At 36.9% G+C, this 17198-nt stretch overlaps 1 protein-coding gene across 2 annotated transcripts in view; it reads left to right on the top strand.

Annotated features, from left to right (window-relative positions):
- Positions 1–17198, top strand: part of LOC121318062 (protein O-mannosyl-transferase TMTC2-like) — a 108672-nt gene that overhangs the window by 74381 nt on the left and 17093 nt on the right. The window contains exons 5-10 of one of the 2 annotated variants that reach the window (XM_041254316.1): positions 278–363; positions 1170–1354; positions 2065–2143; positions 4294–4415; positions 11648–11729; positions 15526–15640. In XM_041254316.1, the coding sequence (XP_041110250.1) occupies positions 278–363; positions 1170–1354; positions 2065–2143; positions 4294–4415; positions 11648–11729; positions 15526–15640 (669 nt within the window). The remainder of the gene's footprint in view (positions 1–277; positions 364–1169; positions 1355–2064; positions 2144–4293; positions 4416–11647; positions 11730–15525; positions 15641–17198) is intronic. The other variant, XM_041254317.1, reaches the window with a different exon arrangement.

Raw genomic sequence — 17198 nt, 5'->3', positions numbered from 1 at the left:
GAATATTCAGGACCTCGTGGGGCCCAGGCTGTAACTTTCCTGCACTCTAATACACTGGTAGCATTCCCTATTGTCCGATGAAAGACATTCATTCTTCTCTAATTTCATTTAGCCTCAGGAATCAGAACACATTTTTATTCTGCTTTTATCTAGCACACGATGTATATGTATGTGATCATCACCTCTTTCTGTAAGAGCAGATTGTGCCTCCAGCTTTAGTCTTTAATTGTCCCTGTGATTGTGTTTGCAGCTGAACCTTTGTCGTCCTGTTTTTCAGAGGTTTGCTGCTACAAGAAAACAACAAGTTCTCTGAGGCACTGCACTACTATAAGCTGGCAATTGGTAGCAGGCCTACATTAGCTTGTAAGTAATGCCCCTTTTATTCTAATGGTGTAGCCAACCAACTGTTACAGACTGGAAATGAAAAGGAACAATGTCAAATTACCCAGTTAATGAGTGGCACAGCTTTTTTAATTATTTTCAGTTAAGCCCTGTAGATTACTGATCCACTTAATTTCATTTATCATTGACTAAGGTCCCTCTCTAAATCATTCTCCATTTCTGGTGTTAATTTGTTCCTCTTATCAATGAGATGAAATTGTATTTTGTTGTTTTGCTTCATTGCTCATTTCAGTGCTTTGTATGTTGCATTATTATTTAAAAAAGATTACATTAAAAAAATTATATAGACAGCAGAACATAAAGCGTTAGCATATAAAAGTCACAGCGGGAGTGTGTTTTACAATGACCTGCACAAACCCTTTGCTTATGTCAGAGTCATACTTCAAAGCACAGAAGAGATCCATCACGGAGTACGTTTCTCCAGTTTGTTTTGGCTAGTACAAGCTCTGCCTCAAAAAGACTGTACAAAACAAGAACAAAAAATACTATAAAAAGCAGAACATTGCTGAAGTTAAGAAGGTACCAAAGCGTTTAGCTGTAGCACACTAGCAGAGCAATTAAATACAGTACTTTGATTTTCAGAGCAATTACATACAGTACTTTGATTTTTTCATGTATTTTTGCAAATTACATACTGTATGCATGGGAACCATGCAGATGTAGCTATAAATTGATCAGCAGTGGTGGGCCATTAACTCTGAAAGGCTTTGTGATACATTGCAGCCCCACGTGTTTAATTAGTTCCTGTGGTATTTTGTTGCACACAGCTGCATACTTGAATACAGGAATCATCCTGATGAACCTGGGAAGGCTAGATGAAGCCAAGCGAACGTTCCTGACGTGTGCTGAAATCCCAGATGAAAACCTGAAGGACCCTCATGCACACCAGAGCTCCGTAACCAGCTGCCTCTACAACCTGGGGAAGCTCTTCTATGAGAGAGGGCAGATAGAGGTGAGCCGCATCTCGATGGGTCTCCTCACAGGAGTTCGGAGGGCTTAGGCTTGTCTTCATGCTCAAGTGTCACGTACCTCGGTCTGCTGGGCTGAACCATGAAACTGATTAACCCAAAGGGAAATAAAGACAGAACTACATAGTCCTGATAATAACTTATATTCAAAAGAACATGGACTTAGAGTAGAAGGGATGTGATGTAATTTACCAGCACAATATAGAACCAGGAGACACAATATTGTCACAAAGCACAATCTTTATTGATAACGTAATTAAAGAAAGCGGTTTACAGATACTTGTTGTAATTATCCTATCATCCCACAAGTATTGGGGTACAGTAAGTATAGAAATGTATTTGGTCACCTTTTTCAGTGTATTATAGTAAGGGCAAAACATAAATAGCCTTATTCAGTGTATACAACTTCAGTTTATCACAGGCATGGAAAGGCATTCAAGTGTTTGAAGAGTTGAGAGGGGCAGCTCTCGTGGCACTTGGTGGCACTGTGCCTGACTGTAGCTAGTGTTATCCCTCACTGTTCACGATTCTTCTGTTCACCAATATTAGGATTTCCCCATTCTCCATAATAAACCTGATCCAGATTCATATAATCACCCTTTTTATTTTATTTGAACATTGATCCCCACAACATAGCAATTCAAGTGTTGCTTCTGTTTAGTATAACTTATTGGCGCCTTTGTTTTTTCATTAGGAGGCCCTGTCAGCATATAAAAAAGCAATACGGAAGATGCCAAGACAGTTTGCAGGCCAGAGCCTATATAATATGATGGGTAAGTATTATTTAGAAGCCAGCTGTTTTATGTGAAGGCTGTGTGGTCCAGGGTTAAAGAAACAGCCTTGTAATCAGGAGGTCCCTAGTTCAAATCGTAGCTCAGCCGCTGACTTTTGTGACCCTGAGCAAGTCCCTTACCTCCTTGTGCTCTGTCTTTTGGGTGAGACATTGTTGTAAGTGACTCTGCAGCTTTCTAGAGGAGCAGTGTTATGTTTCTATGTACATGTTATACATGTTTGTTTTTGTGAGCCCTCATAAATCAGGTACAGGTGGTGAGTTTTATTAATCAAATGGTGCTTGTATCAGCTTCACAGCTCTGGAACACTACTGTTTATCAGCTCCACTTTGAATTTTAAACACTTCCACCTCCGTGTTGAGTTCCTGCAGTTAATCTGCTTTTCCTCTGATATTATCAAATATATCAAATTATAGCACTCACACCAGCTGTTAGGCTTTGTGTCATGTGGATGTAAGAAAGAGACCCCTATTTTGATCTTGTTTTCCTACAATTCCATTGACTGTTATTCACCACTCATTTAAACTACATTTCTTAACTGTATCATTACCTTATACTTAATAATTCAGCTATAATGATTTAATGCCACCTGGTCATCTCCATTCTCGATTGCAGCTTCAAGTTGAAAGTCTTGAGAACCAATTGATTAATGAAGAAGAAAATTAGTGAAATCCTCAAGTCTATTATAAACTTCATGGATTGTCTCAGCCAAATAAATTTCAAGTCATCATTATCCTGCGGTAGATGCCCTCTAAAAGCTAAGCCCCTGACCTATCACAGCCACGAAGATGCTATATTTGAGAAAAAAAAAGTTCACTTTTCCTCAAGTTCAAGTTGACATCTAACTCTGTAATAAAACATTTTCATCCCCATACTTGGAATAACACATCTTGATGCTGGAAATGAGAATGTGTTTTTTCAGGTGGAGGAGAGCATTAAGGAGGAAAAGTATCAGATGCTGTTTTAAAGACTGCCCTGTGTATTTAACATGGTATCAGTATATTAGTGCTGCGAGGTGCATGCTGCTGAGGTCAGTGACAGCACAGGACTGAAATCCATCCCTCCAGGGACCGCTGCTTCCCTCAGCTGCCTTATCTAATGTGTCCACCTGCATATTGTTTTTGTAAAGGGAACTGAAAGCCTTCAGTGGGAGGTCCCATTGTGGGCTTATATTTATTATTTACTCATTTTTAAAGTAGACATGATGTACACTTGGGGTAGCCAGACTCTTTATCTAACACCATTTTGCGAAAGTCAACACAGCCAATAGCATTTACAGAATTAGATGTTTGCAGTTCTTTGCTAATGTTTTAGACATATGGAAAATACTTGTGCTTAGAACTGTTTCAATGTACTTCTATATTTACATCTACAAAAATCAGTATGCCTATCTCGCATATCTTATTCAGTCTGTCTGCTGTATTCATATTGTATCTTCATCTGCTGAACCTCTGCTGTACATGCATTCTTCTCCCACTTTTACATCATTGTTCCATGAAAATGAAGCTTAATTGGCTCTCTCTGCCCAGCAGGGGATCACAGCATTGATTTTGTAATGTCTCGGCAACAAAGCAGCAAAGCTAAGCTGCCCGTTGCCTGTTCATTCGATTTTCATTTGACATTCTACAAATCCCCGCCAAGATCTGCCTCCCATGAAACCAGAAAAGGCGGCAACTGTTTCATCTAAGTCGGCATGTCTTGATTACCCTCTGACTTACCATTCTTCCAGCAAGCTTGTCTAATACTTACCATACATTCGGCATGCTTTGCTTTGCTTTTACTACAGTGCATCATAGTACGCATTTCTAACAGTGTATGAAAAGAGAAGGAAAGAGGTAGAGAGTAGTCTATGCTTTGTTTGAGTAATGTGTGAGCTAACACAAATAGCATCCAGATACAGTACCTTTGGAGACTTGTGGTCTAAAATAGAATTTCAGAACACAAGAGTCAGATCCCTGTTAAACTCTCGTCACGTTCTTACACAATTCTCATTTTCTAGCAGGTATCATATTTCAAAGTAAGCTGCAGCAGGCTTTTGGGGGAATTCCTTTTTCTGCCACTGAACATGTCAATAAAAATAGCATAATATGTGTGCTTCCCTGACCTCTGACCTGTCCTTCACTTTACGACAGGAGAGGCCTACATGAGGCTGAACAAACTGGCAGAAGCTGAACACTGTTACCTGGAGTCACTGCGAGCCAAGCCTGACCATATCCCAGCTCACCTTACATACGGAAAGCTGCTGGCACTCACAGTAAGTCTCTCCTACCCCTTTAAAAAGCTGTACAGTTGTTTTTTCAACTTTAATAACTTCTGACAATCTGTTTTTTTTAGTCACATCATTGATCCTTCCTGATTTGTATTTTGAATAAACACAATTGAGTGTCTTTCCCCGTTTTCATTCCTCCTGTTTAGAATAGCCTACTGGTCTCCACCAAAAGAGTAGCCCTATTCCCAAAGATTTAAATCAAGAGTTGACTTCTTTATCAACAGTTTGAACTGTTTCATGAATATCAAACTGTATTTTATTGGTTAAATATTAAGTGAAGACACTTTCAATAAGACAGTAAAAATCAGATTTAATTTGTCTGTGTCTTTTATTGTTGCAATGTTTTTACATGTACTGGAGTTATGTTTCCTTTCCCAGTTACAGCAGAGAATGCAAAGTTTAAAGTGCAGCCAGTAAAATACATGGAGAAAGCAGATATGTAGCTAAATCTGCCCTGTACCCAATGAAGCATGTCTAGGTTTGATTGTTCAGCCCTCAGTGCATTTCTGATTTTAGTTTATTACATTTCCATAATCCAGAGACACTCATTTCACAATACTACTACTATGACTACTACTACTACTAATAATAATAATAATAATAATAATAATGTCCAATACTCCAAGCTGATAATTATATCTGAGCATTGAATATTAGGTGTTTGTTTTGATTTTAGAAAGAATTTTCAGGAAAGCCTCTAAACTGGAGGTTGGGAATAATGATTATTTATTCTAAGATGGGCATGAATATTCCCAGTAATATTAGCCAATACAGTTAATCTGCAGTCTGTGAATTACTTATCGGTGGCACAGGGCATTGTGAAATGTTTAAACGCATTTGAAGTTAATTTAAAAATGTGACTGGATTTGCCTCCAGTAATGGTAGTTACATGATCAAGGCATACAATGACATTCTTCGAGGTTAACTGCCAAATTCAGTACATTTGACTTAATGCCCACATAATAGCCCTTGCCAGCAATATCTGGGCAAACAATTTTCTGAAAGCAGACTAGCTGGTTGCAACCGTTAAAAATTGTTTAAACGTTGCCCAAGCAGAAAACTACATTTCAAAGACCACCTGACAAAGCAATCCAACAAAAAGGCTGTATTTTACCCATAAATAACACGATGGGGCACTTAGTATTCTACTGCTTAATATCATTCCAAATTACGCAGGCTTCATGGAAAAGGAAATGCACATTTCACCAAACACTGTAGTGTTAAAGGACCGCCATAAATTGCTTAACGATGTGCAAAGTTTAAAATCTCAACTCTCCCTGATTACAAAAAACAAACTCTGTGTAAAAACCTTCCATGACATTTTTAAAAAACTGACTAATTATTACAACCCGGATCAATGCAAAAAGAAAAGAAACCAAGTTTTTTTCAACCAGCTCATAACTTTCTGATGGCAGCAAGGATATTCGACCCACAACAAGTGTGTAGTTTGGATCTAGAAGCCCTCCCATTATATTCTATTCCAGGATCTGATGCCAACTATAAATCACACATGGACAAATACCTACCATATACAAAAGAAAACGGCAGTAGAATGATTTTGAATTAATTTTGGATTAAAGCTGAAGAATTATTTCCCAATTTAACACGAAAGGATAAAATATATTTGTCAGTTGTTATCAATTCTGAGGATGCTGAAAGAAGTGTTTCTTCTTATTGCCAAGTTTTTACAGAATGACGTCAATCTATGAAAGAAGGCGGGGTTAACCAACTGACAATGCTTAAGTTTAATAGCAACATTTAATGCATGGGATATTTTCTTTCATGAAACTGTAAGCGACACAATGTGAACAACCTTGCAGCATTATTATTATTATTATTATTATTATTATTATTATTATTATTATTATTATTATTATAATATTGATGTTAGGAAAAAGCTCAAAAAGGCAAACTCTAACTTATTTCACGGCTAACTTATTTCCAGTGACACCGGAACAATTTATATAAAATACTGAAATCATAACATTCAAAATATGCAAAACAATATATACAATAAAAACAAAGGTGTAAGGGTGGGTATGGGAAGGAAAGGATTACATAAGGTATGGTTTAACTCCATGCTGGAGGTTTTTTAGGAATATATCATTAACCAAATATAATTATGCATCTGATTGATTGCGAGATAAGTGTCTGACACTTGACCGGCATTTCAAAACTGTCTGATTTCTTTCAATACTGTCTTATGACCGCAATATATAGGCTAATTGCACATCAAAATAAATCGCAAGACAAATGCGTAATGATTTCTGATACAGTATGTCAACACATACAATTTATACATGTATTTATTTCTATTTGTACGAAGAAAAACTAAAAATATCTGCGGCGATTACAAATACAAATGACAACTCTGGTGAGAGTTTGCCACGTCTTTGTAAACTGGGAATTAAACAACACCTATAGTTAAATAATAGATCATATGTGGTATTAGAAACTGTTATTACACACCAATATAATTGCACATAAAAATAAATCGCATGACAAATGATACATTATTTCAGTTTAAGTCATAACCCATATACACGTAACCTAAATTTAACATATTATTAAATAATAATATGAAAAACATGCTATTAATATTACAGCAACATGTTTTAGATTTTTACCACATATAGTGTAGCTTATAATAAAGATCCTGACAACATTTTAAGAGTAAAACAATTTACTTGACACACTGGAAACATCACAATAACAGTCTGTTCTGAATAAAAGTACACATACAGAAAGTCGGCAGCTTAACCTTGCCTTTAAGCTCTAAGATTCGCGCAAGCGTAGAAAGGCTCAAAAGGCAAACGCTAACTTATTTCACAGCTAACTTATTTCCCGTGACACCGGGAATCAGTGCTTTTTTTTTTTTTAATATTTTGTTGACAAATTATGTGTTTCTACTAGTAAATTGAAACATTTAAATGATTTATTTACACATTCTAAGAAATAATATTGAATAAGATGTATTAGTAATAAAGGGATGCATGACTAAATAAATGACCGTACCTGCTGCTGCCGCCTAATCAAGGCGCCAGTGCATGTTAATAGAATGACTAATTGAGACGATTAAAGGAAACGGGAGATTATTAATTATTAAGTGGTTTTATGAAGCAGACTACCTTGCGGTGGGAGGAATGAAGTGCAGACTAAGACAGCAGGTCGCATAAAACGCAAGGCCCTAACTATGCTGTATCGGGGCAATTCAGCGTTTTTTTGGAAAACCCAGAGTTTGGTAATTGGGTTTTGGATATTGAATTGACAGCTGTAAAACCCCTGGTGTGTGTGTTTTTTTTTTTTTTTTAAATTGAGAAAGATCAAGTGATTCATGATATGGTACTGATGGGCTGTGTGGCTGATATGACTACACAGGCCTTTTCATAGCACCTCACTTGACCAACCAAGCCCAGAATAGGAGTGGCAAATTGCAAGCTGTGATCATTTCTAGATCTTAAGCCTCTATGAATAAGCAGTTTGTGTCTGAGTAGCAGCTTACACAGTCATTTTTGACAATTCTATTTGACTTAATCAAGAGAAAGACAGACTGACTAATGCAAGAAATGCTGTAGAAGTATTTTTTATTTTATTTATTTATTTATGTTGTCTTTGAACTCAGTTGCTTTGATGATGGGTTAACTGTGATAGCTGAGTCAGTAAATTATTAATTGTATGCCACTTTTTAGTTAGGTTACTTCTTAATAGACAGATGCTGTTACCTGAAACAAGAGACAGACATCTCTCTCAGAGGTTTAGTTTCTCTCCGTTGGTTAGTCAATGAAAAACATATCGCCAATACTCTGCGATGATGCGGTGATGAATGTTTTATATTTCTTAAACATAAATAAGCTCCCTAGTAATTTCTATACCTATTCTTATATTGTTATTTATTTATTTTATATTATATTGGACGTCATTATTAGAATTTAAATTGTTAGCATTTGAGAACTCAGTAGTGAAAACTAGCAGCTGGACTCCTTGGGCTCAAGTTCTAGAAGTTTTTTGGGCTTCTCCTTCTAACTGATTTTTTCATTTGGAAGAAAAAGGTTGATGTTGTATTAGTTCAATGTGTGTAGGTAGGCTGTTGTAAATCACTGATGCCCAGCCGTTCAGATGCTTAAGTCTTATACCTTTAAATGTGCTTGGTTTACTCCTTTCCCCTTGAACCGTTTCCCCTTGAAGACAGCTGCAACCAAAAGAGGTATCCCTTTGTAAATAACAGCTGGAAGCAGGTGCTTAAAAAGCAAAAGGCAATCAGAACTAGACTGCTGCTAAATCATCTACAGGAACACCTTCATTTTTGATATCCCTAATTATTATGAATTTGTACAGCACAGATCTGCTGAGATGTAGCATCTAATTTCCAGCGACGGTCTATGCTGATTTATGATGGTTGAGAAAAGTCATTTGAAAAGAAGCGATTTAGCTATACTGGATTTTTACATCTATTGGACTCAACGATTTATATACATCCTCTTCCAAATTGTACCATGGGGTTTTGCTGACCATAAAGCCTCTTAATGTTTGATTTTGCTTGAGCCTTGAGAACTATCCCTTGATTCAAATATTGGAAAATAAGGATTTTGAATGCAAGTTAGTGAGTGTGTCATACTCAGGGGTTGTATGGCAACTGTCTGTATGTCACTGTATATTACAAACTGTGTGTCCAGAGAACCGCTGAATTATGATGAAACTTGAAAAGGACATTCCTTAAGTTATTGACTGTATCACAATCTGTGAGTATAGGAAGGCACCCTGTCTGTCTGTCTGTGTGTCACCACCAAGCCATTCTGCCACAGTGCATGAAGTGAATATAGGCCATCTCTACATTTGTTATCTACTTTTTCATATGAATGAAAGCTCTTTGAATGTGCAGCTGTCTGGGAAAGAACGGCACTGACATGCTTGTTCAGGGAAGAAAGTGCTTTTTAAATCAGCACCAGCAAAAATGCTAAAAGTTTAAAGGGCTTTGCTCTCAAAACTAGACTGACCTCAGTCACAAACCTGGACTGAAATTGTAGAATTAAATGACTCGTCAGCTGACTGTCTTCAAAGCCCACTTGTGTAGCAAGAGTGACCATACCTTTTAAAGGTGAAAATCTGTCTCTTAGATTAGGAGACTTAAATGATCTCATTTCAGCATTGTCAGCCATTTAAACACATGTGACAGTCTTCTAAAAGCGGGTACATACTGTAGATTAGACTTCATAGGACCTAGCAGAGGGCTAATTCATTAAGAACACACACTAATTCTTGTACCTCAGCAGGTTAATTTAAACAGAACAGTTGAGAATTTACCATTAGTGCGTCAAGAATATTTTGAGCCTGTGTGGGTTGCTGTAGTAATTTTTTTGTATTTTTCCAGTCTGTTCCAAAAAAGACCACAATTCCACAATAATGAAAAAAAAAGGTCAAATAAAAGAAGCTATGTTCACAGCTGACTTCTGTTACACTTACAAAAATAATAAGTGTAGTGTAACCCTGCAGCGCATTTTCATTGAGCACTTCGGTGCTAGTAGTTCAGATCCCAGCAGGGGAAGGAGAGCCTTGTGATGAGAATGTGTCCAGTTTCCAGGTCTGGGCTCAGGTTATTTAGGAAGGGGGAGACATCTCCCAATCAGGAGGTCACTGTAGTTGCACCCTGAGGGTGGAAGATGAGTAGGGATTCTGATTTCTGTGTTGCTAGGTTAGCTAACGTATACTCAGGCGTTTATTTGGGGGAAAACTTGCAGCAGTTACAGCTTTTTCTCTTTCATCAGGTTCAAAGTAGAAACTCTTTAAAGGAGAAAGCAAGATGGCATTAATAATGAAGAACTAAACCAATTTGATTCTTACAGAAGTAAACCAAGTTGATTCTTACAGACAGCTAGCTGTTAAGCTTAAAAAGTGTTTGCTTCTAATTTGGATTTGTTTGGATCTTGCAAACATGTTCCTTTGTTTGTAATAACTGCACACACTTCTCACATGTTGTGCTGTAGTTCACACATTTACAAGGCAAATGCTTTCAGTCCTAATGTTAGTTTGTTATATTCTCAATATGTGAACCTACTGGTACAGGTATGCATAATATATGAATCTACTATACTGGTACAGGGAATCAGAGCAGGGCATTAACATATAAACTCCTGAAAGAGGAGGGGGAAATATTAAGTATGGTGAAATAGGACCATTAAAGTTGCTGTAGTCTTTTACATTTTTTTCTTTAAAAAAAAAAAAACGAATTAATTATTACCATATCTAAACTATAGAAAAAGAAAAACACCCAAAACCAATCCCTTGCAACTTACTGTACATTCTGAAATGAGTGCCTGTCTTTCATTAACATTAATTGTATCATAAATTGAATCAGTATAGACCTGCTGCTCTTTCAATTTACAAGACTACCTTTAAACAGAGCTCAGTGCAGTTTAGATTCTGAGACCACATTTTATCTAAGATTGCGGAAAATAAACTTTAAATGGCCAGACTGCTCCAGTTTCAATACATACACAATTTAGCCAGTTTACAACGAGACCTAGCTACCATATGGCAGCTCAAAACATAAAATCATATAAAAATAATGCAATGCAGACACAAACCAATAAAGACAAGGCCCTGGAGCAATGTTAAACATTTACTCTTACAGTGTAAAATAGTCCTGTCCATCACTGGTAAACTACTCAAATTATTAACAATACAATGTTAACATCCAAATTGTTGTCGTTAAATGTTGGTAATGTTGACACTTTTTAAAGGTGAACAGGGCCTCAGTTCATTAGTAAATCTTCAGAGTATGTGATTTTTTTGATTAACACTATGGTTGCATATATTTTAGAAGCTATTAAATGTAAGGAAGGATCTAATAAGATATGAATAAAGAAGCTAGTGATGCGTTTTTATTGTGCTATTTAACAAGCAGCTTCCTCTGTATACATGGCTGCAAGGACAAGGTGCTGTTGGGCAAGTCACTTTTTTCCAATTTATTACCAACGCTTTTGTAAGTTTTGGCTAATGGCTATAATGACCAAAACTAAAACTGCTAAATCTTCAGCTACATGATTAAAGTGTTTTTTTTTCTCTTTTTAATACATTGATTTATGCCATAGGAAAAGCTTATGGAAAGGGAAATTAAACCATTAAATCATTATACTTTGACACATCTTTTTTATATAGGAATAGTAATGCTTTTAAAATCCACCCTAAATCAATCCTATTTTTTCTTTTTCACTTAAAAGGGACATAAGCGTGAAGCAGAACAATACTTTCTGAAGGCAATTCAGCTGGACCCCACAAAGGGAAATTGCTATATGCATTACGGTAAGTGCCAGACTGATACTTTTTTGGTTGTTGTTGTTCTCAAGTTCAATAACTACGATACTGCTGGATGATTAAAGTCAAACACTTTCTTAGGACGTATGATATCACTTGTTTTAACTGACACACGTTGAACTTATTTAAAGTATATTCATCATTCTGGCAGAGTACATTTTTGCTAACCTGTATGTCATTTCATTCAAATACTTCTGTGGAGAAAATAAGCAACATCCCAGAGTGCGAAGGTGAAGACAGTGCCACAGTGTGTCTTGTACAGACAAGACACACTGACTGTCTGCCCTAACCTCTGATACCCCTGACAGGACCGGAGCTAAACACACTGAAAACACTCCTGTGCAATAATAACTGTGTTTGAATATGAAGTATTGTTTATTGTAATAGCACTGTAAGGGGGACTACTTTAGCCCTCAGCCTTTTTCTTTCTCAACCCACAGAAGCGCATAGTTCAACGTTCCCTGTGGATCAGGATTCTAACCAGCAAAGGTCCCGCTATGATTCACTGTACAGGTTGTTTAAAAGTCAGCCTTTGAGATTAAATAGCCTGTAGGTGTAAAATCACTGATCCTTGGTTGACAGCCTGAATCTTCTGCGGATTCCAGTAGTATCTTAGTACCTTAGGGCCTCACTTTTGTGAGTTCATTTTTATGTTATTTTTAGTTAAGTTTGAGTTTACTTAACACAATTTCTTGTTATTCTTTTTACCCATTTTAAGCACTTCAACGTTAGTTTTAAATGTATATGTAACACACAATATGAGAATGTGTCGGATTTTAAACAGATCTGGCCCATTTGAAAATTGCTCAGGTGAAGAAGAGACCTCTGAGGTCTTGAAAGCTTGTGATTAATTATTGCTTAGTTTGTCCAATAAAAAGGTTTCACCTCTCCTTCTCTTTGTCTAATTGAAGATAATTTTTTTTGGTTTGTTTTTTGGTCTCTGGCAGACCCAGGAACTGTAGTGACCCTTCAGAAAAGCTCAGAACACTCACAGCAAAAGCATAAAGCCCACCCTGAGATTAGAGTCCGAAGACAACCTTTTTCCAGGAATTGTTCTCATTAACACTTTGCCAGATGTAATCAATTTGCAGCATGTCTGAATGCATTTCTCCTGTAATGGTGTAATAATCATTTACAGACTACCAGCGATAAAAAAAAAAAAAAACAATCATCATAATTATGAAACTGGGAGCCACGTGTAAAAGAACAGAGGATGGAAATGATATGCTTTATAGCATTATATATAAGTATGTATAACATAATCCAATTATGGGAGCCTAGAAGACACATGGGGTGTGCTTGGAAAGCCTCTAAAATGGTAAACTTTACTAAGGATCATTAGACATATTACAGGCGCCGGCAGCCCGTAGGGTCTTAAGTCTGTTTTTTTTTTCCTCATCAAAGAAACCATATGCACACTTAACTTTATTTATTTTTTGGCCCTGAATGCTTCATTTACATACCGTTGTGAATTGTAGTTGTTTGAACAGATTGAATCCTCACAGTCCCAGTGGTATAATAATAATAATAATAATAATAATAATAATAATAATAATAAAAAATAATAATAATAATAATGTTTTTTTGGCTAACCCAAGACATAAGTCCTCCTATGTCTGAAAGTTGTGTATATATATTTGGTTGACTTAGCACTGGCCTCTCAGTCCAGGTCTACTGGGGTCATTAGCAACATGGTTTGTGTCCTTTCTGTGTTTGTCTGGGTCAGCGGAAAACGTCCTGTAAGCCAGTCTTGTAAATTGAAAGAGTAGCAGGTCTATATTGATTCAATTCATGATTCAATGTATGTATTTGACTCGCAGGCTGAAAGTAGTATCTCTATGGTCAGTGCAGGCAAACAGGTTAGGCCTCAGTTTGGCATGCCTTTTTATTGCCTTATGTGTGTGCTGCAGTCCTTTCAGTGGCACTGCAGGGAAGATATTCAGTATATGTACTGAAAACAAATTAACTTAAATTGGATATTATTCAAATATTAAAATGTAATATTCCCCTGGTGTGCAGCCTTGACGTGCAACTCAATGATTATAAGCACAGTCGCCAGGACACACGTCTTTAATCATGTTATTTGTATTCAAATTGAGTAATACAATATGGAAATAAACAGGGCTGTAAAAGGGGAATATTACAAATTAATAATTGCCGGTTTGTGACATTAAACAAGATTATTTTTTTTTTTTTAATTTAGTGGTCGCCAATTATTTGTATTATTTTCTCCCAATTTAGAATGTCCAATTAGGCTCAGCTCACCGCTACCACCCCTGCGCTGACTCAGGAGGGTCGAAGACAAACACATGCTGTCCTCCGAAGTGTGTGCCGTTAGCCGCCTGCTTCTTTACACACTGCAGGCTCACCATACAGCCACTTTAGAACTGCAGTGTCGAAGGACAACGCAGCTCTGTGTAGCTTACAGGGAAGCCTGCAGGCGCTCGGCCAGACCACAGGGGTCGGTGGTGCGCGGTGAACCGAGTGCACCCTGGCCAACCCCTGGGAGCTATACATATAAATCTAATTTATTTCAGAAATTAGCAAGTTTTGCTTAATTTGACCCACCATAACCCTTGGACAGGTCAAAACATATCTGTATGAAGTTATATCAAGTTTTACACAATCCTTTATTGCTTCTTAGTTATTAGTTAATTATGTTATATTCAGTATACAATATACAGCCAGCAGTACTTAATGACTCTCCCGTTATGCCATGCAATGCCTTGTGACTGTCATTTTAATCCCACATTTACAAACACCTTCATGAAATAATGATGCAATTTTAAGACATTTGCAAATAAAAGAAGCTCTGATTGCACTGCATCTGTTTCAAGCTAATATATACAGGCTGTGATGGTGGAGTTTATTCAGTAGATGAAAGTTGTTGACTGTAGGGATTGCATTAGCCTTCAATCTTTGAACAAGCAGAATGAAACAGAAAAGGCATTTGTGATTTCAAACTCTGTACATGCTGAAAAATTGTAGAAATCTCCAATTGTTACACCAAGAGTGTAGAATGTTCTCTAAAAATGTTGGATATTTGAATACAAGTATTTAAGAAGAATGCCACCCCAGAACATTGATATGTGCAAGTCTTTATAACCAAAGTGTGCTAACTAAACTTAACCCCAACAGTGTATGCAGCTAATAAAGACACCTACAGTACTCCCCAAATTAGTCTCCTGTCCATACTTCTTAGCCCAGTATATTTCAGCCTTCAAATTTACACAGCAAAGGCATGTGTCTACAAAAATAAGAAAAGTATTGAGTTGTATTCATATTTTATGATTGGGAGTTTTGTTGTTATGGATAAAGTACACGTACATTCCAAGTCTGTGTGCCTCTTGTTGTTTATGATAGATGTTACTTGGCTTCACCTTGTTGTTTTAGGTCATTGTCTCATAAAGTGGAAAAGTGTACGGAAACAGCAAGGAGCCAATATTTATTACTGTAAATAAAAACACCCTGTCTCAGATTAATGCAAAGGCTGCAAATGTGAGTTAGAACAAAAAAAACAAAAACAAAACACAGATATCACAAGGTACATTTAGGGGAAACTGCATTTGCGTTAATCTTACTTACTTACTTAAATAAAACATTGGTCTGATAGCCAAAATAAAAGCAAACTTTGTTTCTTATGTGTCAGAAAATTGTCTTGCGGTTCTCAGACTTAAAGCAGGTCTCTGCCACACGGTGCCAAAGGAAACATTTCCCCCGGTATCTATCTCTGAACACTACCTCCCGAGCCCTGAAACATCTCTTTCTCCCTGTGACCCCACAGGTCAGTTTTTGTTGGAAGAATCCCGCTTACTCGAAGCAGCTGAGATGGCAGTGAAGGCCGCAGAGCTTGACAGCACAGAGTTTGACGTGGTCTTTAATGCAGCCCATATGCTCAGGTTGGTTTACAGTATTACTACTGCATTCCTGTCTGGAATAAACAGAACTGAATGCAGCTGCCTATTACAGGCAATCACAATTTTATTATAGAAATTGACAAATCCTTGTATGGCAAATTAATACATTTTTCAGGAATGGCAAAAAACTGTTTAAGAAAAACCTATTACCTCTATTTAAACTTGCAGAGAGCATTAGTTTATTCATGACGGTGTACTATCCAATTGAAATACAAGGTTAAGTCATATGGTGTTTGAATCAACTTTATTAGGTGTTGAGTTATGAGACATTAACAGGACATAGAAATAGATGAGAGCATTCTATTCATGTAAAAAAATTTAAAAATGCATGTATCTATGTATATTTTTATTCCTTCTGTATTTCAGAATCGATTATATTTAACTCTAAGAACACAAAAACATAAGAAAGTTTACAAACGAGAGGAGGCCATTCGGCCCATCTTGCTCGTTTGGTTGTTAGTAGCTTATTGATCCCAGAATCTCATCAAGCATCTTCTTGAAGGATCCCAGGGTGTCAGTTTCAACAACATTACTGGGGAGTTGATTCCAGACCCTCACGATTCTCTGTGTAAAAAAGTGGCTTTCTGTTCTGAATGCCCCTTTGTTTAATCTGCATTTGTGACCCCTGGTCCTTGTTTCTTTTTTCCAAGTCGAAAAAGTCCCTTGGGTCGACACTGTCAATACCTTTTAGAATTTTGAATGCTTGAATTAGGTCGCTCTTCTTTGCAATCTTTCTAGAGCAGCAATATCCTTTTTGTAGCGAGGTGACCAGAACTGAACACAATATTCAAGATGAGGTCTTACTAATGCATTGTACAGTTTTAACATTACTTCCCTTGATTTAAATTCAACACTTTTCACAATATATCCAAGCATCTTGTTGGCCTTTTTTATAGCGTCCCCACATTGTCCAGATGAAGACATTTCTGAGTCAACAAAAACTCCTAGGTCTTTTTCATAGAGTCCTTCTTTAATTTCAGTATCTCCCATATGATATTTATAATGAACATTTTTATTTCCTGCTTGCAGTACCTTACACTTTTCTCTATTAAATGTCATTTGCCATGTGTCTACCCAGTTCTGAATCTTTTCTAGATCATTTTGAATGACCTTTGCTGCTGCAACAGTGTTTGCCACTCCTCCTATTTTTGTGTCATCTGCAAATTTAACAAGTTTGCTTACTATACCAGAATCTAAATCATTAATGTAGATTAGGAATAGCAGAGGACCTAATACTGATCCTGGTGGTACTCCACTGGTTACCTCAGTCCATTCTGAGGTTTCTCCTCTAATCAGTACTTTCTGTTTTCTACATGTTAACCACTCCCTAATCCATGTACATGTGTTTCCTTGAATCCCTACTGCGTTCAGTTTGAGAGTTAATCTTTTATGCGGGACTTTGTCAAAAGCTTTCTGGAAATCAAAATAAACCATGTCATATGCTTTGCAATTATCCATTATCGATGTTGCATCCTCAGAAATATCAAGCAGGTTAGTAGACACGATCCCCCTTTCCTAAAACCATGTTGACTGTCTCCCA

This window comes from Polyodon spathula, chromosome 7 (genome assembly GCF_017654505.1).
Source record: "Polyodon spathula isolate WHYD16114869_AA chromosome 7, ASM1765450v1, whole genome shotgun sequence".
NCBI classification, from domain to species: Eukaryota; Metazoa; Chordata; class Actinopteri; order Acipenseriformes; family Polyodontidae; genus Polyodon; species Polyodon spathula.
This window is presented reverse-complemented; position numbering and strand designations above follow the sequence as displayed.